At 38.1% G+C, this 22019-nt stretch overlaps 1 protein-coding gene across 1 annotated transcript; it reads left to right on the forward strand.

The window, feature by feature from the left end:
* Positions 1–4262: 4262 nt before the first annotated feature.
* LOC21401506 (zinc finger CCCH domain-containing protein 19) lies at positions 4263–21156 on the forward strand. The gene is made up of 10 exons (XM_024174323.1): positions 4263–5334; positions 5443–5522; positions 5674–5843; positions 6244–7165; positions 7276–7403; positions 7933–7992; positions 8100–8150; positions 17396–17466; positions 18408–18559; positions 18681–21156. Exons 1-10 carry the CDS (start codon positions 4412–4414, stop codon positions 20759–20761), a joined length of 4638 nt encoding a protein of 1545 aa, XP_024030091.1. The 5' UTR covers positions 4263–4411; the 3' UTR covers positions 20762–21156.
* Positions 21157–22019: the final 863 nt, after the last annotated feature.

The following is a 22019-nucleotide window of genomic DNA, read 5'->3' on the forward strand; positions in this document are numbered from 1 at the left end:
AGCCTAAAAAGTCCAGATCATCAACATAATAAATAGAGAGGAAAAAAATCTCACATTATCCGCACGCAGTATGAAATGGAGCAGAAGAAAAGGGACGAAAGTAGATAAAGCACCTGCAAAAACAAATTTTTTAATTAAGATAATAATTAAAGATTTTATATCAACTATAAAGATAACTAAATAAAAATAAGGGACAAAAATTAGGGCAAAAATATATAATTCATTAATCATGGATAAAGAACGAAGCGAAGAATAGTAATCAAACAAAGCAAAAAGTAGGAAAGATAAATAAAAAAGGAATGAAAATGGCATATAATCAGAAATAAAAACATTAGCAGAATCCAAAGGAGAAAGAAAATAAAATTTCTAAATGCTCCTCCAAAGCCCACCGAAAGGACCCTCATACGAACAACACAGAGGAAAAGCCCCAGGATTGCAACCAAAATCAAAGTAAAGAAAAGAACGAAACGAGCATATGAAGGCAAAAGGAAAAGAAAAAAAGAGTGAGACAAAGAGACAGAAACGGCGGAGAAGAACAAAAGCGATGGATAAAAAACTCCTAGCTTAACAGAGTAAATAGACATAAATACCCAGGGCAGAAATAAAGAAAAAAGCAAGGACAGAGGAATGGAATGGTCGAATGATATAATGGTCTCGTTCACTTTATTGATTCGAGTTTAGAATTTGAGTTAAAATATAATTTTATGTGAGAGTTTTTTACTGTAGTAAAAAAGTTAGATGTAATTGTTTGTGAGAGCTTTTTACTGTAAAAAAACTCGAATTCTAAACTCAAATCAGCGAAGTGAATGAGACCTAAAAGAATTAAAAAGGCCAATAGGTCCTCCACCTACAAACGGAAGAAGCAGAGAGAAAAATGGCAAAAGCGTCAAAACACTATTGTAAAAACAATAAATTGAGTGTGGATGAACAATACCGAGGGGTTTCCTTTAGTATATAGTAATAATTTGATTCCACAGTTAACTTAAAATTAGAGGAATGTAACTATTCTTGTTAACATTTTAAATTTTAAAAAGTGAATAGACCACTTTTTAAAATTTAGATAACAAAATGAGAAGGTGATTATAATTCGAAGGGGAAGTATAAAATTTATCCTTACCTTTTAACCCTTAAAAGAGTAAAAAAAATTCAAAAATTATGACAAGAAGAACATAAATGAAAATTGAAAAAAGAAAAAGAAAGAAGAAAAATTCTCCTCCCCCAAAATGCATGCCTGCCCCCAGCCACCCTATTTTGCCTAAGCTCGCAACGACTAGCCTCTAGTTATGTGCGACGATGACAACCGCCCTTGGAGATGAGCAACACAACGACCCTTTCCCGACACGGTCATCCCACAATCTCGAGATGCTCCTCATGTGTGATGCAACGACGACATCTAACATCAAAATCGTTCCCGCATTTTCTTCGAATTTATAACTATGCATTTTTTAAAGGTATTTTGGACATGTTTTAGGTGAAAATCAAGTGTTGAATTCAAAAAAGTATAAATTTGTGTAATAAATCTAATCTAAAGGTATATATTTGATGAGATGAAAAATTAAATGTATACTTTTCAAATTAACATAAAAAATAAGGTACAAAAACGTGAATAACCCTCTTATTATATAAGCATTATTATTAATAATTTTAAATTTTAAATTGTAAAATATTTTAATTTGTTTCTTACATTTCAACATAACTAGTGGAGATGGGAGGAACACAAAAATGTCATTTAAATTATATAATTTTTATATTTATGTCATTGTGTGGATTTCACTTAAAACCTATCGTACTGAATTCATCTAAAAGAGAGTCAAAAATCTGATATATTGACGTTTAGGGGTATAAATGTAAAACTCTTAAATTTTAGGTATATAATTTACTATATTGGGTTGAGGTTGTATGTCTATTTTATTTTTTATTTCTTAAAGAAAACGAAAAACAAATGAAGAATTACACGAAATTATCTCTTTTAACTAAATGTTTAGAATATGATCTTAATTAAAGAATATTATTCATTTGCACATTTTATGGTTATTGGGATAATATCATTCTAAATGTACTTTTTTTTGTATGGTTGGTTATGAATTTTTATAACTAACTTTAAGAGTGGTTAACAAAAGATAAAAATGTCATTACAAGTTATTAAACATCATTACAAGTTATTTTATAAACTTATATATAAATATCACAATTTATGACATTCTTTTTTTCATCTACTGCATAATAGACATATATATGTAATTAACTCAAAACAAATAGAAGGGAAATTTTAAGAAATAGGCCTACATTTAAAACTTATGGAAATAAATGGCCAATTTACCAATGTATAAAAATGTTAGAATCACTTGAAAAATAATAATACAAATTCTAATGGTAAATTTTGGATATAATTGGTAAATTTTAAATTTACCAAGTTAACATCACTTTTTAAATAACCATACAAATTTTAATAGTAAATATTGAATATACGTGGTAAATCCAGGATTGACCAAGATTTACCAAGTCATAATCACTTTAAAAAGAACAATACATATTCTAATGGTAAATCTAACATTTACCAATTTATCATCACTTTTTTAAGAATTGTACAAACTCTAATGGTAAATCCTGGATATACACGATAAATCTAAGATTTACCAAGTTAGAATCACTTGAAAAAGGACAGTACGAATTCTAATGGTAAATTCTAAATATACTTGGTAAATATATGATTTACCAAGTTAACATCACTTTTTAAAGAACCGTACAAACTCTAATGCTAAAGCTGGATACACATAGTGAATCCATGATTTATAAAGTTAGAATCACTTGAAAAAGTACAAATTTTAATAGTAAATCTTGTATAAATCCTGGATATACCTAATAAATCTAGATAAATACAGGACTTACCAAGATTCACCAAGTTAGAATCACTTGAAAAGAAAAAATACAAATTCTAATGGTAAATCTGCCCATGTTGATTTTCGGGGTTAGGTAAATCCTATATATACTTAGTAAATTCAAGATTTACTAAGTTGACAACTTTTTCAAGAATTGTACAAACTCTAATCGTAAATCATGGATATACATGGCAATTCAGGATTTACTAAGAGGGTATTTTTAGAATTTTAGCTGGTTATAAATCTAAATTTACATTAGATTGACCTATTTATTAACTTCTCTTAAACATTGGCCAATTAAGGTTAGAAGTAATTACTTTCTATAACAAAATTTATTTAGCAAAATTTTTAAAATATTTTAAATATAGTACAAATCACATAGTAATTATTGTAATGATATCATATTTTGTACTATATAATGATATAATCATTATTTAAATGACATAAAAATGGTATAAAATTTTGCTTTTGTAATATTTTAAAATTTTTGCTAAATTTAAAGTTTGATATCAAAATGTTGCTATATGTGTAAATCGAGCACTTTACAGGAATACCATAAGTTTTAGACTGGATTATTGTAGATAATGCTACAGCTAAAAATACTTAAAAATCGTAAAATCCATATAAATCACAAATATATACATGAAAAATCACAAAATTCTCACAAAATCTAAAGATACTAAATTAAATACACAAAACTATAAGTATAATTTTACTCATTATACAAAATTTAAATGATGTTATTGTGGTATATTTTGTAATAGTTTTAGTACCTATGAAAGTCAATCCAACCTTAAAATCGTGGTATATTTTATAAGAGTTTGTTTAGTTTGCTGATTCGAGTTTTTAACGAGTTGAGATGTGACTTTATGTGAGAAATTTTTACTGTAGTAAAAAAATTAGGTATTGTTTAGTTCGCTAATTCGAGTTTTTAATTTGAGTTAAGATTTGACTTTATGTGAGAGTTTTTTTACTGTAGTAAAAAAGTTAGATGTGACAGTTTCTAAGAGTTTTTTATTATAGTAAAACTTGAATTCTAAATTTGAGTCGGTGAAATGAACGAGATCTTAAATGTGACTATTTATGTTGTAAAATTTAAATTCTAAACTCGAATAAATGAAACGAGGAGACCTAAATATATCGTGTAAATCACCCTGAACAGAACGGGAAAAGCACAGCCCAGGCCCGTCTTACGGATTCTACACAGAGCAAGAGAAGGCGTAACCGGTCCACTTGTTTAATCAAAGTCGAGGAGGCCCAAAAGTAAAGCCACAACGTGGGCTGGGGGGTATTTTCGTCTTTCCACTCTAACAAACCCCATTTTCGCAAAACGCTGCTCTTCCCTCTGCTTCGTGCTCTCTCTTCACCCTCTCTCTCCTCTTCTCTTTCTCTCTCCCTACAGTTCATCTCGTAACATTTCAGTTGAACGATAAAACGACACAATTCGAGCCAGCACTGGACCCCAAAACCCTAACCCCTCAATCCTAGGGTTTTTTCCTCTCTCAATTTCGATTTCTTCCTTAGCTACTTCAATGGAAGGCGACGAAGAGGAGGCTTCAAATGTGAACGAACCTCACTCGCTGATCGAAGAAGGCACTGCGGCCATGGCCGGCGCGAGCGAGGACGTCCCGGGGACCGAGCCGCAATGGGAGCCCCAGCCGGAGCCGGTGGCGGTGGATGAGCCGTCGCCGCAGGAGGCGGTCAGGGTAACGGACGACGGCGAGGCGATTGAAGGAGAGGCGGCGAAAGACGAGGAAAGGGAGAAAAACGATGCGGAAACTACTATTGTACCAGAAGAGGAAGAGAAGGTTGTAGAATTGGAGAAGAGCGAGGTGGAAAATGCTGTAGCACCAGAAGAAGAAGAGAAGGCTGTGGTTGATGTTGCGGCGGAGGAGACGATGGCGGCGGAAGAGGCGGCGGAGAGGGAGGCGGCTGGTGGACCCCACTCGTCGGAGGCGGAGGAGAGGGAATTGGTGTCGGAGAGTGGTGACGTGGCGGAGGAGGAAAAGGCTGACGAGAAAGCTGATGTTGCCGAGGAAACGGAAGTTACAGCGGCCGCGGAGGAAGTAAATTCGGGTTTGCCGGAGATGGAAGACGCGACTGAGAAGGGAGAGGAGGCGGAGATTGAGGATGTGCAGGAAATGGATAAGGGAGAGGAGGAGGAGGAGGCCGAGGAGGGAGAGGGAGAGGGAGATGAAGACAGAAGCATGGCTGAGGAAGCATTGGAGGCAGAAGCGATGGAGGAGGCGGAGGCCGACGTAATGGAGGAGACGGAGACGACGGAGGCTGAAGGGATGGAGGTGGTGGAGGAGGAAGAGGAAGCGACTCGTGGGGGGAAAAGGAAGCGTAGGAAGAATGCCAAATCTCCGTCCAAAGTCCCCTCGAAGAAGAAGATGGAAGAGGACGTTTGTTTCATTTGCTTTGATGGTGGCGAGCTTGTCCTTTGTGATCGAAGGTATGCTCTTTTTCATGGAAGTTCTTCTTCTTCTTTATTTATTTAAATTTCTTAGTTGATGATTTGTTTTGAGTAATTGAGTGAGATTGTTTTTCTGGGTGTGTCCAGGGGATGTCCTAAAGCCTACCACCCTTCATGTGTTGATCGCGATGAGGCATTCTTTCGAACAAAGGGTCGTTGGAATTGTGGTAAGTTATGCTTTCAGGTGATCATTTTTAACTTTAATAATACCCAGTTTATTATTTATTTAATTATTATTATTATTTTTTATGTTTGCTTGTTTAGAGTTCTGTTAGTTATTCAGGTGAGATTTATGGAGTTTGATCTTTGTTTGTTTAGGTTGGCACCTGTGTAGTAACTGTGGGAAGAATGCATACTACATGTGTTACACTTGTACCTTCTCCTTGTGCAAGGCGTGTATTAAAGCCGCGGTCATATTATGTGTTCGAGGAAACAAAGGATTTTGTGAGACGTGCATGAAAACTATCATGTCGATAGAAAAGAATGAAGTATGTCTGTTCTCCATCCTTAAGTGTCTGTAATTTTTGTCTTACGTTATGGCTTTTACTGTTTTAAATATGGAATTTGCAGTCCGTAGTGTTAGGATTTATGGGTTTCTTTGATTTAGATTTCAAGATGATACTTAAGGCATTGATCAGTTGATGTTCCAGTGGTTGATATTTCGAATTCTAGTATCCTTGGCAATTTCTCCCGTCTTGTGCTTATTATAAGTTATTTGCTAATTTTTAATTATTTTATTAGTATGAAACTATGCTTGTCTTAATCTTTTCTTTCCTTTTCTTTTCTCTCTGGAGTTCGAAGTTGCACTTTTGAGTCTACTATATATATTTGCATCAGTTGCTATGGGAACCCATTTATGTCTTTGATCTATTTTCTATTGTTTTTCAGAATAATGTAGATTTTGATGATAGAAGTAGCTTTGAATATCTCTTCAAAGATTATTGGATGGACTTAAAGGGGAAGTTATCTTTAACTTGGGATGAACTTGCTGAGGCCAAAAATCCATGGAAAGGATCGGATTCACATGCTTCTAAGCAAGAGTCAACTGATGAGCCTTTTGACACAAACAATGATGTTGACTCAGATAGTGATGGTTCTACTGGTAACTTTGAGTCTAGCAATACCAAAAGAAGAAAGACCAGAAAACGCGCGGAGTCTCGTACCAAAGACAAGGATTCACGTAGCACGATTACAACTGGTTATGAAGGGCCATCTGTTGACGACAGTAATGAGTGGGCATCAAAAGAACTCTTGGAGTTTGTTATGCACATGAGAGATGGTGATGCATCGGTTCTGTCTCAGTTTGATGTACAAGCTCTCTTGCTAGAGTACATAAAAAGAAATAAACTTCGTGATCCTCGCAGGAAAAGTCAGATAATTTGTGACACAAGGCTTGAGAATCTATTTGGGAAACCACGGGTTGGGCATTTTGAAATGTTAAAGCTGCTTGAATCCCATTTTCTCATTAAAGAGGACTCCCATGCAGATGATCTTCAGGGGAGTACTGTAGATACGGAAGCAAGTCAGTTGGAGGCTGATGGGAACTCCGATGCTCCAGGGAGGGCTGGTAAAGATAAGAAACGTAAATCCCGGAAAAAGAGTGACGGGAGAGTGCCTCAATCTAATCTTGATGATTATGCTGCCATTGACATCCACAACATTAATTTAATTTACTTGAGACGTAGCTTGGTTGAGGATCTTATTGATGATACTGAAAACTTTCATGAGAAAGTAGTTGGTGCGTTTGTGAGAATAAGAATTTCGGGTAGTGGTCAAAAGCAAGATCTGTATAGGCTGGTCCAAGTTGTAGGTAAATGTCTAATAAGATGTATTTCTATCTTATTTTTCGCCCAAAGTAAATAATGAGTAAAGTTTTCATTATTGTAGACTTTGTTCCTTTCTAAAATGATATTTGAACAGGTACGTGCAAAGCGGCTGAGCCATATAAAGTTGGTAAAAGGATGACAGATACCTTGCTAGAGATATTAAACTTAAACAAGACAGAGATCATATCAATTGATATAATCTCAAATCAAGAATTTACCGAGGTGATCTAACATGATCTTCAAGTGGTTGCCAGCTTTTCTACTTTTATTTCCACAACTCAACAATCTATTATCCTTTTTGGATTCTTTAAATTGTTCTTAAAAAGACATGAATTTGGACTCTTTAAGAGGATTCCGATTTAGCTATATCCCTTTTTTTAAATGGTGGATATGACGACTTAAAATTTCATTTTTACTTGAGACATACTCGCAACTTCATACAAGTAAAGTAAGGAGAATTTTGCCCGCTTCTTTTTTTTTTTTTTTTTTTTTTTTTTTTTTCTCTCTCTCTCTCTCTCTCTTTCTCTCTCTCTAAATGGGGAGAAAAGATGGCAGAAAGGGAGGGGCACAAATATGGAAGCATTGAAATGCTTTGTTAAGACTATCATCTGAACAGAAAAACTGCCACTTCCTTTTAATAAGCATACAGCACAGTGAAGCTTGCTGCAATAAGGATTTGGAAATATTTATGACTTCCTTTTTTGTGTGCATGTTTTCTGTTGGTTGACTTTTGAACTTGTTTTATTGTTAGGATGAATGCAAGCGATTGCGTCAGAGCATAAAGTGTGGATTTATCAACCGGCTAACTGTGGTAATTCTAAAGTCTACCGTTCTATTCTTTTATTATTCTTTTATTTTTTATTTTTTTACGTTTAAAATAATATTAAGACTCCTGAGAAAATTTGTATTTCCTTTTAGGGCAATGTTCAGGAAAAAGCCATGGCACTTCAAGCTGTCAGAGTGAAAGATGTAAGTTTCTTAGCTGTCGTATTTTGTTCCTTGTAGATGTTGTATCTTGCATGGTTCTCAGACTCATGGACGATGGTACACGTTCAATTTTCTTGGTTTACTTGCTTTGTCATTAGGAAGGAAAAACTTTAATGAATATTGAAGAAACGTTGACACTGATTAGCACCTCATTGGTTAATTTTTAGCATCTTATGGAGGCTTGAATAGGATTTGAGTGTGCTGTAAGTTGGCATTTAATATTTTGCTTCAATCAAAAGGCTGATGCAATACATTCGAGAAGTCTATGGAGAAAAGAAGATAGGGACCAAAACAGAAAAAATTAGCATGTTCTTAAGTTTGCAACTCTGTGAGCCTAAGACCCCTTGGTCTAATGGAATGGGTAGGGCTTTGGGTGGGGGTTGTGAGTTTAATCCCACTTGTAATCTTTATTTACAGGACGGCTCATGGATGTAGAACTAGAGAGGGAAAAAAAGAGGAGATAGGCAGAAATTGGACGGATTGAGAAAGATGGGAAAACGAAGAGTTGAGAGAGAAATAGAATACTGTAATTCTTATTCATTCAAGTTTGAATTGTAGAGGAGCAAAGCATCCAATTTATAGGCTGGTTACATGACTAGAACATGAAATCATCAATCAACCCAATCACAATCAATTCCCTAATTAATCATATTAAACTCCCCAATCAACCCCAATCAAATCTTCAATCAAGCCTAATTTGTTTCTATATCTTCTTCATAAATATGTCCGTATCTTTGATGTGTGTGCCGCTTCATTCTCCCCTGGTTGGAAAGATCTCGACTCCGTCGAGGTTTGCTGCAAATATGAATCCAAAAAACCAGGATCAAGCTGGCGAAATTCATCCTCAGTGATCCAAGTATCATCGGTCAATGGACGATTCTTCCATTGAACAAGAAAGCGACAAAGACCTTCAGTAGAAGTTGTAACATATTCGTCATCGAAAACATTGATGATTACATCAGTCAACCAAGGATTAGTGGGAAGGGCATGTGGTTTAGCAATGGAAGATGGACTTGCAGACATAAATGAAGGCAAAACTGGAGGCTCGAATGTGCCTCGGTAAGCAAATAAATTTGACACATTGAATATTGGACTAATAGTTAAATTTGGAGGCAAATCAAGTTCATAGGCATTGGATCCAATCTTACAAACAATGGGAAAAGGGCCAAGTGGATCAAGCATGAAGCTTTTTGACGGTATTCTTTCGAGAACGCTCAGGGGAAATGCGAACCATTACCCAATCACTGACTTTGAATTCCTTATGCTTACAATGTGCATCAGCAAAAAGTTTAAATTGTTCATTACTCGAAGCAATTTTTCGTCTAATCTCAACATGTAAGTTGTGGATGTGGTGAACAAAGGCTTGGCCTGAGTCAGAAGGGCGAGAATCAGGTGGCAATGGAATGAGGTCAATTGGTTGATGAGGGGAAAGGCCATAGACAATCTCAAAAGGAATTTTGCCGATGGACCAATTTATAGAATTGTTGTAGGCAAACTTAGCAATAGGTAAAATGGCATCCCAAGATACAGGTTTTTCCCCAACCAAGCGTCGAAGCAAATCTCCCAAACTACGGTTAACCACTTCCGTTTGACTGTCGATATGCGGATGAAAGGCAAAAGAGTACTTCAATTTGGTTTCAAACAATTTCCAAAGTGTCTTCCAAAAGCAACTAACAAACTTGACATCCCGGTCAGACACTGTGGTAGAAGGTAAGTCATGCAATCGAACAATTTCCTTAAAGAACAATTTGGCAACATGAGAGGCACATGTGGTCCTAAAACATGGGATAAAATGAGCCATCTTCAAGATTCTTATCAACTACCACAAAGACAGAATCATGGCTTCTGACAGTCTTAGGTAACCCTAGGACGAAGTCCATGCTAAGGTCATGCCAAGGGGTGTGTAGGACAGGAAGAGGAGTGTACAACTCGGTATTCTCCTTTTTTGCCTTTCCTAACTAGCAAGTGCCACATTGTGAAACTATCCGAGCAACATCCCTTTTCAAAGAAGGCTAGTAAAATTTATCCTCCACTAGTGTAATGGTTTTATCCCCTCCCAAAGTGTCCAACTAACCCTACATCTTGTAATTCCCAAACTAAGAAGTCTCTAAGTGAGGTGCATGGGATGCATAATCTAGTAGCCTTGAAAAGGTAGCCATCACGAATGAGAAACCAACATGTTCTCGACTAGGGCTATCTAGGAGGTCCTTGTAAATGGTGCCAAAATCAGGAGAATTGAGAAACTCATCTTTGAGATGTTCAAAACCGACAACATGAGTGCTCATGTAATATAGAAAAATAGAAACTCGGCTAAGAGCGTCAGTAGCCTTATTGTCTATTTCGGCACGATGCTTAAGGACAAAGGTAAACTCATGGAGGAACTCAACCCACTTGATATGTCTACCACTTAAAGTACGGTGAGAATTCAGGTAGCGAAGGGCTTGGTGGTCAGAATAAAGAACAAATTCTTTTGGCAATAGGTAATATCGCCAATGATGGAGGGACTGAACCACGGCATAGAATTCTTTGTCATAGGTGGAATATTTTTGCTTGGCCTCATGGTTTTAAAAAGCGCTAGAGGCGCACGCCTTGAGGCGCGCCTCATGGCGAGGCGCTGGAAAAGTGCCTCAACTCCTATGCCTTACATGGTAGGTGTTGAGGCGTGCGCCTTAAGCTGAGGTGCACGCCTTTGAGCGGCGCCTTAGGTGGTTAGTGAGGTGTCCGCCTCTCTGCAAAGGGTCTTCTGGTGGGTTATTTTAACATGTTGGCCCAAAAGTTTTTAAAAAGCCCAAAGTACCTAGGCCCTTAATGACTAAGAAAAAACCCTAATAACAAAAGAAGCAGCCCTTGCACAGTTGTCTCTCCTCCTCCTTCTTCTTCGTCGCACGGGCAAACACTCTTCTTCTTTTCTTAGTAGTGATGATGATTGATGAGTTGGGAGATTAGGCTTTTAGAAGTGCATTATGAACCTTATGATATTAGGATTTGATAATTATTTAGTCTTTTTTACGCTTCTAGTAGTGAAATAGACTTCTCTTTATGTGGATGTTTGGTTAAATTTCTTGTTTTTAATGATTATTAAGTATGGATTTAGTTTTTGTTAGTATTATTATTTTTTCCTAATTTTTTTATAGGCATTTTTTGAGGCTTACGCCTCAAAGTGCCTTGAGGCTTACGCCTTGCCTCGTAAAGGCAAAACGCCTTGAGGCCCGATTCTGCCTTTTAAAACCTTGCTTGGCCTTATTAAGTTTTTCACTAAAATATGCAACAAGATGGCCATCTTGACTAAGAATACCACTTATACCGATACCAAAGGCATCACACGAAACCTCAAACACTTTGGACAGATCAGGGTGTCTCGGGAGTGGGGCTGTGGTAATTTTGTCCTTGATTTCTAGGAAGGCCTTATGGGCGGTAGGGGTCCAATGAAATTCTCCTTTCTTCATGTACTCAGTGATCGGGGCAGTGATGGTGCTAAATCCCCAAATGAACCTTATGTAGAAAGAGGCTAATCCATAAAAACTACGGGCTTCAATCAAAATTTTAGGTTCGGGCCAATCTCTAATGGACTTAATCTTATTTGGATTAGCAGAAATTCTTTGAGAGGATACGATATACCCTAAGAAAAGCACTTGGGATTGCATGAAAGAACACTTCTTAAGGTTGGCATATAACTTTTCCTCTCAAAGGATGGTCAAAACTTGACGAAGATGTTCTAGATGTTGTTCCTTGGACTTGTTGTAAATCAGTATGTCATCAAAATAAACCACTAGGAATTTACCTATGTAAGGGCGGAAAACATGGGTCATCACTGTCAAAAAGGTACTAGGAGCATTAGACATACTAAAGGGCATTACCAACCACTCATACAATCTATCTTGAGTTTTGAACGTAGTCTTCCACTCATCCAAGAGGCTAATCCTAATATGGTGATAGCCACTCCACAAATCTATTTGTGAAAACACTTGGGCACCGGGCAATTCATCCAACATATCGTCCAACCTTGGAATAGGGAACCCATATTTGACTGTGATTTTATTGATGGCTCCACTATCCACACACATCCTTAAGATCTGTCCTTCTTAGGGGGTCAACAAAACATGAACTGCACAAGGACCGAGACTATGGCAGACAAGTCCTTTTTCTAAGAGACCTTCAACTTGTTTATTCAACTCAGCTCGCTCAGTCGGGTTCATCCTATAATGTGGGAGATTGGGAGATTGGGCAATTGGGACCCTGGGACAAAGTCTATGGCATACCGGATATCTCTCATAGGTGGCAACTCGTTAGGTAGTTCATTAGGCACGATGTCCTTAAATTTATCTGAGATAGGTGAGACACTAGAAGAGCCATCTAAGCTAGGATTCGGAGGAAGATGAAAGCTCCTTAGCTATGAGGGCAAAAACTAGACCAGTCTTAGTTCCTTCACGCTCAAACTACTTATAGGACAAAAGTTGAAGCCCACTCTTAGGAGTGTTGCTGTATGAGGGAGAGACAGACTTGGTTACGGGGGTGGGGTTGGTAGGTTGCAACAAAATGGTCTTACTACCATGGGTAAACATGTAAGTGGTTTCGTGACCAAAATGCTTAACATCATGATCATATAGCCAAGGGCGACCTAGCAAAATATGTGCAACATCCATGGGTAAGACATCACAATAAAGATCCTCAAAGTATGGTCCGATCTTAAGCGGAACTAGACATTGTTCCTTAATAGGTAAGGAAGTCCTATTGACTCAAGCAACTCTAAAAGGTGTGGGATGAGGTTCGGGTTTGAGATTAAACCTAGCAATGGTAGCTTTAGAAATTACATTCACGGTACTACCCCCATTAATAACTATCTTACAAGCCTTATTCTCGAGGGAACAAAGGTATGAAAGATACTAGTGCGCTTCCAACTGTCAGATTGGACTGGAGTGGTCAAGATACATCTCATGACAGACAGGTGATTGGAGTTGGGGACATGGTCTTCCTCATAGGCCTCAAAAGGTTCTTCCACATAATCACGGCCTTCCATAGAAGCTATAGTAACAAAGTTGTCATCATTTGCAAGGGTAGTTTCACCTATATGTTCTAAAGCTAAGGCACGATGTGGACAACGGGAGGCGATATGGCCTTTGGCATGACAATGATTGCACTGTAAGGATTCAATGGGCGGGTGACATTAGGAGCAATTGTTTCCATAGCTTTGTTTGAGTGGGAGAAACAATAGGGTGGGTGGTAGTGGTGGTCCTAGGAAGCACAAGATGTGCCCCAATGTTAACCCTAGTGAAAGGAGTAGGATGAATTTGATGGTGATCAAGAGAAGTGACAGAAGCACATCTTTGTTGGTAAGACTGGAGATACTTTTCAAATTCTAAAGCTTTATGATAAGCATCTTCTAAAGAGTCAGGTGAGTGAACAATGACTTGTCTCTTAATCTCAGCTCTTAAGCCATTAACAAACCTAGAGATAGTGAGCCTAGGTTCCTCATTAATGTCACTCCTCAACAGCAACTCTTCAACCTTGGCCATATACACATAAACTGTAGAGATTCCTTGCTTGTGGTTCAACAACTCATCTAGCAATTGATCCCTATCATAAGATGGCGTATATTTTTCTTTCAGTTTCTCTCATTCAGTCCATAGGGAAATAGGGTGATGGCCTAATCACTTAATATTGTGCTGAACTATTTGCCAATAATGTTTGGCAGACCCTACCAACTTCATTTTAGTGAAACGAATCGGCTGAGCATAGTTCATTTGGTACCACTCAAAATAATACTCCATGTTATACATCCAATCCATGAAAGCACCAGGGTCGAGTCTACCATCAAACTCGAGAGCATCTATCTTCACCCTCCTAGAGATCTCAATTACTTCATGCTGATTATACCTAGGTTGGTTAAAAGGATACTGGCAATGTTGGTTGTGGTGTCTACCTGTGGGTCTATGGGCATGCCTAGCGCGAGGTAGGGTTTCAAAGTCATCATCCTCGGAAAAACTTTCCTCGTCAACTACAGGTGGCTTGTTGACTTTAGGAAGTGGCCTAGGTGGTGTGGGCAACAACCCAATTTGGAAGTCCTATTTTCATTATGACCAGGAGGCGGGACAAGATTTTGACCATTATTGTTTGGTTCTACACATGTTTCTCTTGCACGTTTGTTTAGGATGCTGACAAAAGTCATAAAATTCATTGCGCAAGAGGTTAATCGAGTTGGCAAATTGCTCAATGGTGGCGGCAAGTCGATCGAGTCGGGTGTCAATTATTAGCCCTTCCCTCAATTGGGTCACTCTCTCTTCATTATGGGTTTGTCTCATTTCAAGGTTTTGAAATGCTCTTTCAAGCTCTTTAATAGTCATGCTGGGAGAGAAAAAATAAATGTGCTACATAACTTTAAGCGAGAAAATTTAAACTCTACCAACAAACACGATGAGAATAAGAAAATTTAAAATAGTAATTATGCAAAGATAGAAAAGAAATATAGGCTCTTTTTTTTTGTTTTTTTAATTTATTTTTTGTTTTGATTTATTTCTTGTTTTTTGTTTTTTTGTTTTTTTGTTTTTTTATAATTTGGTAAGTAAAATAGAGGAACAAGAACATAAAGGTTGGTTAGGTAACTAAAATGATGAAAGACAGCCCATATATGAGAATACAGCCCATATATGAGAGTCAAGAAAAGGCGGCCTAATATTTAGACCCACAACACATAAGAATTGATAAACCAAATCCAGATTCACTTATCAGTGAATATATTTAGTGCAAGAGATATTTACCCACATGAATATGGAGTTTTTCGGTCTCCGATAGAAATTCGATCGCACACCTCTCTTCACCGGTATTGCATATGGTCGGCGAGGAGCTGCTCTCAGCACTGTTGCTGTATGGACCATCGGCAAGGGCACGCGGTGGTGGCTGTTCTCGGTGATTTGCGTTGAACGAGTGGTGGGCTGGACTGAAAAATGAAAAGAGTGCGAGGATTGTATTGGTTGTCGGTTGTGGAGACAAATGGTGGTGTTGGTGGCGGTGCATGGCTGGTTTGAACCTTGAAGTGTTGAAAAAAAACAGATGTTTTGACTACTATTGGGTTTGTTTTGGACCAAAAGAACTTTTGTAAACAAGGTAGGTCCGAGGAATCAAAGGTTCTCTGATACCAAAGTGATGTAGAACTAGAGAGGGAAGATGAGAGAAGAGAGGAAAAAGAAGGAAAAAGAGGAGAGAGGCAAAAATTGGAGAGATTGAAAAGATGAGAAAAGTTCAGAGAAATAGAATTTTGTAATTCTTAGTCATTCGTTTGAATTGTAGAGTAACAAAGCTGCCAATTTATAGGCTGGTTACGTGACTAGAACGGAAAAGTAAATATTGTAGATTAAATACATGAAATCATAGCAGAATTCAAATCATCAATCAACCCAATGATCCAATCATCAATCAACCCGATCATAATCAATTCCCTAATCAATCATATCAAAATCCCCAATCAACCCCATTCAAATCTTCAATCAAGCCTAATTTGTTTCTATATCTTCTAAAATATGTCTGCATCTTTGATGTGTGCCGCATCACTCATACTGTAACATGTGCTTTCCTTTTTCTATTATTAATTTAAAAAAAAAGTTTGCAACTCTCTGAAACTCAAGAATTTCTATGGCATGAAGCTATACTAGAATCCTAGTGATTAGGCGGTCAGTATCTTGCTTCTCCTTTGTTGATTACGGCTGTTATTTAAAAATCAAAGTTTGACCTCTTATACTAATAAAGAGTAGGGATGGCAATGGGGCGGGGTGGAGGTGGAGGATTATTTCCCATACCCATCCCCGTGCCCCTAAACTATCCCCATCCCCATCCCCATCCCCACATAAAGAGGGGCGGGGTCGGAGTCGGGGATTCCCCATTGGGGGAGCCTTCCCCATACTTGCTCCAGTCCCCATCATTTAGGACTATGCGTTTCAAAATTATAGCAACTTAAAATTAAAATAGGAAAAAAGATCACTATAAATTTAGACCAAAATAAAAGGTTTCATAATAAAAACCAAATTCTTAACATATTGCCAATTGAATCCAAAAGTAATAATCAACGCATAAGCGAAAAAAGTATAAAAGCATCAAAACATAAACGTAAATGATCCGTTCTTTGTCTATTTCTATTAACTTCAAAAGAGAATGAGGAGGCACTAGGTAGTGCATCCCTATGTGTATATATAATATAAGAGAGGATTAATAATTGTTCTTCTTTTCTCAGTACAAGAAACTATAATCGGTAATTTTCCCTTCCCAATTTTAAAGAAAATGCAATTACCATTTTTTTAAGTAAAAGGTAATTTTAAGAGATTGTGTATCTATATATATATTTACATAAAAAAAAATTAACACATGAATGTTGGGGCGGAGGCGGGGTGGGGAGTACTTCCCCAATCCCCACCCCGCCACAAATTGGGGACTAGATTTTGTCCCCATCCGCATTCCCAATAATTGTCCCCCATCCCCGCTCTGTTCTGGGCGGGGCTATGTCCCCATGGGGATTATTCCCATCCCTAATAGAGAGCTAAGACCGTTCCTAGCAATCTGAATGCTTCCTGGATATACACGTTTCCTTAGAGCAAGAGGGCTTTATTTGTCTGTGGTCCTAAAGCTCTGTTCTTAACTTGTTTCCAGTGAGGATGCATCCTCTCTAACCATGTTAATGGTGTTACATCAGCTTTGCACTCTGTTTTTTCTTCATGCACAGAACTGGAAATGTTCAAGGGGCATTGGGTGTTTGTTTGATTTGGTATTCCTTATTGGCATATTGGCTATGACGTATATCTGTAGTTGACTTTGGATTTTCTCAACTATGATGTCCTTATCAAAGCTTAATGAATTATGCAACGTGCTTTATGGTTATTTGTTGTATTGTGAGAACTTTAGCTAAGTTATGACATGGGAGAACTGTATTTTAGTCGTGTCCTGGCAGAAGAAAAGAACGTAGACACAAGCTTCTGAAATCCATCTCTGAAACTTCCTTTACTTCATGTGATAAGCTTTCTCCAGTGTGAAGAGATAATTCATCATCTATTCTTCCATGGAAAGCATTTTTGAGTTCATGAATGTTATAGTCTTCCTATATAAATTCATCAGGCTTCCCTTTTTTTTTTTTGGTGTGCTTGTTGATAGATCCTTACATTTGTCGTTAGTGTGGATGTTATTTCGTGTTATATTCATGTATATATACATTTTATGAATACCTTTTATTATTTTTCCTTATGCAGTGGCTAGAGTCAGAGGTAGTACGGCTTAGCCATCTTCGTGACCGAGCTAGTGAAAAAGGGCGGAGAAAGGAATATCCTTTTGCTTATATATTTCTTTGCATTTTTTCCTTTGAAATGTCCCTTTAAGTTCTCTGGCTGCCTTTTGCCTTCCCCCTTTATTTTATTTGATTTTTTTCTTTTGACACTGCTTGCTTCATTACATGGGCCCTTCACTTTACCTTGTTGTGCCGTGTGGTGTTACTTTAGAGAGCATTACCTGCTAGGTGCTCCAATGCATGGATACTTTTTGAAAAGATATACACTGAAGACTTGACTGCTGCATATATACTTAAAATGGCCGGATAAACCTGTTTCCAGGAGGAAACATTGCTCTTTGTAGGTAATTATTTGTGACCTTTGTGATCTGACCAAAGTTTACAACCTTGATTTAACTTGCTAGACCCAGTTGTTGTACGCTCAAACTATTTGTCCTGATTTTCAGTGCCTTTAGATGAACAATGTCCTGACAATATCGAAGAGCTATAACTTGCTAGGGCAATGGTTTGCTTGTACTTGATTTCTTTTTCTGTTTTTATAATTTTTTAACATTAAAAGAACGAATAACAATTCAGAATTAATTTGAAGATAAAAAACAAATTCGAAGCTTTAACCATGTGTCTTAAAAAGTTGCTAAATGTACAAAAGCTTCTCAAATGATTTCTGCACCTCTAAATGTTTTTCATTTCTTCTGTTTGTTGGTCTCAATAGTTTTTCTCTCTGATTGGCTCTTTAAGCCGTGGCACCACTACATCTTCATGGTTCTCTTTCCTAAGGGGCATAATATTTAGACTGAGATAGGAATTTATTTGAGTTATTTATAGGGAGAGGAAACATAGCAACTGTGTTGAATAGTAAAGAGTCATAGCTGCCTTGTTACCATTATGTCCGCCGTCTTTAAAAATTATATCATGTTACTTGTGATGGACAATTCATGCATCTAGAAATCTTGAGGTGGTCCTTGACTTGATTTCACGCTTAGAGAATGTGTTGAGAAATTGCAACTTCTGAAGACACCTGAAGAGCGCAAGCGCAGATTAGAAGAAATTCCAGAAATACATGCAGACCCAAATATGGATCCAAGTTTTGAGTCCGAAGAAGAGGAAGAAACAGATGATAAGAGACAAGGTTTCTTAAACTGTTCAGTGAATTTACATAATCTCCTCTTGTGCCCTTTTTCCCTTTTTTTTTTTCTCTTTTTTTTTTTTTTTTGTTGATCACTTAATTATTTAGCTCTCTGTTCATGCAGAAAACTTTATGAGGTCAAGAGGTTCTGCCTTTGGGAGGAGAGGGAGGGAGCCCATTTCTCCACGGATAGGTGGATCCGCTCTGAGTGATACCTGGAGTGGGACCAGGAATTATTCCAGCATGAATCAAGAATTAAGCAGGAGCATGTCCAGTCGAGTGTTTTCTAACAAATTGGAGGATACGACTGGAGTTGGTGAGATAGTGACCGAGTCATGGAACCTAGGAAGGGACAGAGAAATGCAACCACCAAACAGCTGGGAGAAGCACAAAATGTCGACTTTAGAAGCTGGTTCTAGGAGTGCACAGTCTGGGGTAATATCTGAATCACTTCCTGCAGCCGTCTCGGAAAACTCAGGAGGTACAGGGGTTGCAGAACCAGCAGCTCAGATAAATGAATCAGAGAAAATTTGGCATTATAAGGACCCATCGGGGAAAGTCCAGGGACCATTTTCCATTGTGCAGCTTCGTAAATGGAATGCCACTGGCTATTTTCCTGTAGATCTGAGAATTTGGAAAGTAACCGAGAAGCAAGATGACTCTATACTTCTGACTGATGCATTAGTTGGACAGTTCCAGAAAGACAAGGTTCAAGCCATGCACAATGTACATCCATCACCGTCGCATTCTGGGAAGCCTCAAGGAGTAGCCATACTTAGGGGTACAGAAGTTCAAGTTGGAGGAGAAAATTGGAGGTCTCAAGGTGAAACTAATTCTTGGACAGGCAAGGTCGCTCCAATGCCAGTTGAGATCCCAAAGCATTCTTCAGATGGATGGGTTTCAACAAATCTTCCTTCGCCTACTCCATCTCAGACTCCCCTTGGTACAACAAAGGTTCAAGCTTATGAAAGTAAATGGTCAGGCGATCCTGTTCAGTCTGCTGGTTCCCTTTTGGGAGTCAATCGGATCCCAGGAAACACTGAAGGTACTCAAGAGAGTATGATGCGAGCTTCTAATAATGAGTTTTCGAGTTCATTTCCTGTTACGAGTCCATCATCTAAGCCAGAAAAGATCATGCCTTCTGGCTCTACAAGTGACCTTGCAACACATCATCAACCGACAATCTCAGCCCCTGTTTTGAATCAGGCTTCGTTAAATACTGGTGCTGATATAAAAAGTGTCGTTTCAAATCTACATAGTTTAGTTCAGTCAGTAGCTAGTCATCTCCCTCCTGTTGAGACACAAGGGTGGGGTTCTGCTTCTCTTCAGAAACCCGAAATGATTGTATCTACCCCAACGCCTGGAAGTGAATCTCAGCCTTGGAGAGGTGCTCCATCCCAGAAAATGGAAACAAATAATCATGTTAGGATGCCTGCACAACCGGGAGCTCATGGTCAATGGCGTGACGTCCCAAGTGTCAATTCCACCGTCTCATCATTTAGTGCTGGAAATGCCGGGGGGAATTTTTCAACAACTGCTTTCCAAACGGTCCCACCATCAGATCCTTGGAGACCTCCAGTTGCAAGTAATCAACCAAACATTCAGCCTCCTGGTCCACCCAATGTATCTTGGGATATGGGTGTTGTGGGCAACCAAAATGCCGCTCCAAGAATGGGGCAAGAGAGTCAAAATCCTAGTTGGGGGCCAGTGGCAGCAAATCCAAACATGGGATGGGCAGGACCAGGACCGGGAAATCCAAATATGAACTGGGGTGTTCCTAGTCAGGGTATGGTGCCTGGAAATACCAATCAAGGATGGGGTGCAGCACCTGGTCATGGGTCGACACATGGAAATCCAGTTTCTGGTTGGGGGCCACCACCAATGAATACCAATGCAAATCAAAGCTGGGCTGGTCATGGTCAAGGACAAGCACCTGGAAATGCAAATCCCGCTTGGACCGCGCCAGGTGGGAACCAAGGCAACTGGGGAAGCGAGCGAAGTCATAACACCGATAGGTATGGGAACCAGAGGGATATGGGTTCTCAAGGTGGAGATTCCGGTTATGGTGGGGGTAAACCATGGAACAGACAGTCATCATTTGGTAGTGGAGGTTCAAAGCCTCCTTTCAAAGGGCAGAGGGTTTGCAAGTTCCATGAGAGCGGACACTGCAAGAAGGGCGCTTCTTGTGATTATCTGCACACTTGAGTCTAACGATACTTAATTCCAGCCGCCCGGCATCTGATATTGTACAGTAGTATTAGTTTCTCGTTAGAGTTTTGACATTGTATAAGCAATGACCCTTTTTATGTTATAGAATTGTGCAGTGTAGAAGCTCACCATTTTTTGCTTTCTTAAAATTCAATCTTTTATAGTCTCTTGGTAAGCTTAGAGCTCTGTCACTTTGATTTTCTCATTGGAATTTGGAACTAATAATGGTTGATAGTGCTGTTGTCTCACGTTGTAAACTAAAAATGGATGGAGATCTTTTTACAGGTCCTTTTTGGTCTTTTTGCTCGTTAGCGCTTGATAAGCTCTTTTGGGGCTCTTTTTGTACACTCTTTTCTCCCGTCACCATTTTTCTTTAAAGGATCCCTACTTATACGAGCAATGTTACATGACACTAATAGTGTTAAGTACTATCATCTAATAGAAAGTGGGCTCTATAGTGTGGGACTCACATAGTGCTGGAATTTTGGACAGGCCGCTCGTAATCGTTTGAGAAATTTGATTTTGAGCCCGACGCTTGAGCTCATACGTCCGATTTTTTCGAGCTGCCCGCCCGAGCCCGAGAAGGCCCATGGACGGGCCGCGGGCCTGGTCTTGGCTGTCCAAGTTTAGTCGGGCAGCTCGAGCCCGCTCGATTGGCCCAAAAAAAAAAATATTTTTATATATTTTATTATATTTTTAAATTTTTATAATATTAATATATATTATATATAATCTACTATTATTTAGTAATTGCATATAAATATTTTTTAAGTTATTTTGTGTTAAAATTATATAAAAACTAAAATCAACACACTATTAACACAAATACACAATGTAATAAATTGTATATTAATTTTTGAATTTGTAATTCATGATTGTCTCGTTACAAACCTTACTAAGAAAAATTCAATTGGGATAAAAACTTAGTAAGAAAAAAAGAGTGCAATCATTTTGTCACGAATTACAAATTTTACAAACTTACAAAGTCTAAATATTACAATTACAATATCGAAAGCAAATATATATTTACAAATTACAATTTAATTTGAAGCTGAATGATCGTCTTCAAAATTAAATATTAATCTATTAAATTCATCAATCCATTCTTGACTTGCCGGCGAAATTGCATCCTATAAACGTTGATCGGCAAGATCTCAATCCTTAATGCAGACGGTTTCAACAATGTCCGTTTGCAATGCGTTTTGGTGTTCCTCAAGTATTCGTCTGGTTGTACTGAAGGTTTGTTCAGATGAAA

The sequence above is a fragment of the Morus notabilis genome, unplaced genomic scaffold (genome assembly GCF_000414095.1).
Source record: "Morus notabilis unplaced genomic scaffold, ASM41409v2 Scaffold57, whole genome shotgun sequence".
Taxonomy (NCBI): domain Eukaryota; kingdom Viridiplantae; phylum Streptophyta; class Magnoliopsida; order Rosales; family Moraceae; genus Morus; species Morus notabilis.

What these genes read in the sequence shown, in the direction of transcription:
- LOC21401506 (XM_024174323.1), top strand. Translation starts at nt 4,412, where the DNA reads ATGGAAGGCGACGAAGAGGAGGCTTCAAATGTGAACGAACCTCACTCG. An exon ending in TAGGCTGGTCCAAGTTGTAG is followed by an intron (nt 7,166 to 7,275) that starts GTAAATGTCTAA and finishes ATATTTGAACAG; the next exon opens with GTACGTGCAAAGCGGCTGAG. An exon ending in TTATCAACCGGCTAACTGTG is followed by an intron (nt 7,993 to 8,099) that starts GTAATTCTAAAG and finishes ATTTCCTTTTAG; the next exon opens with GGCAATGTTCAGGAAAAAGC.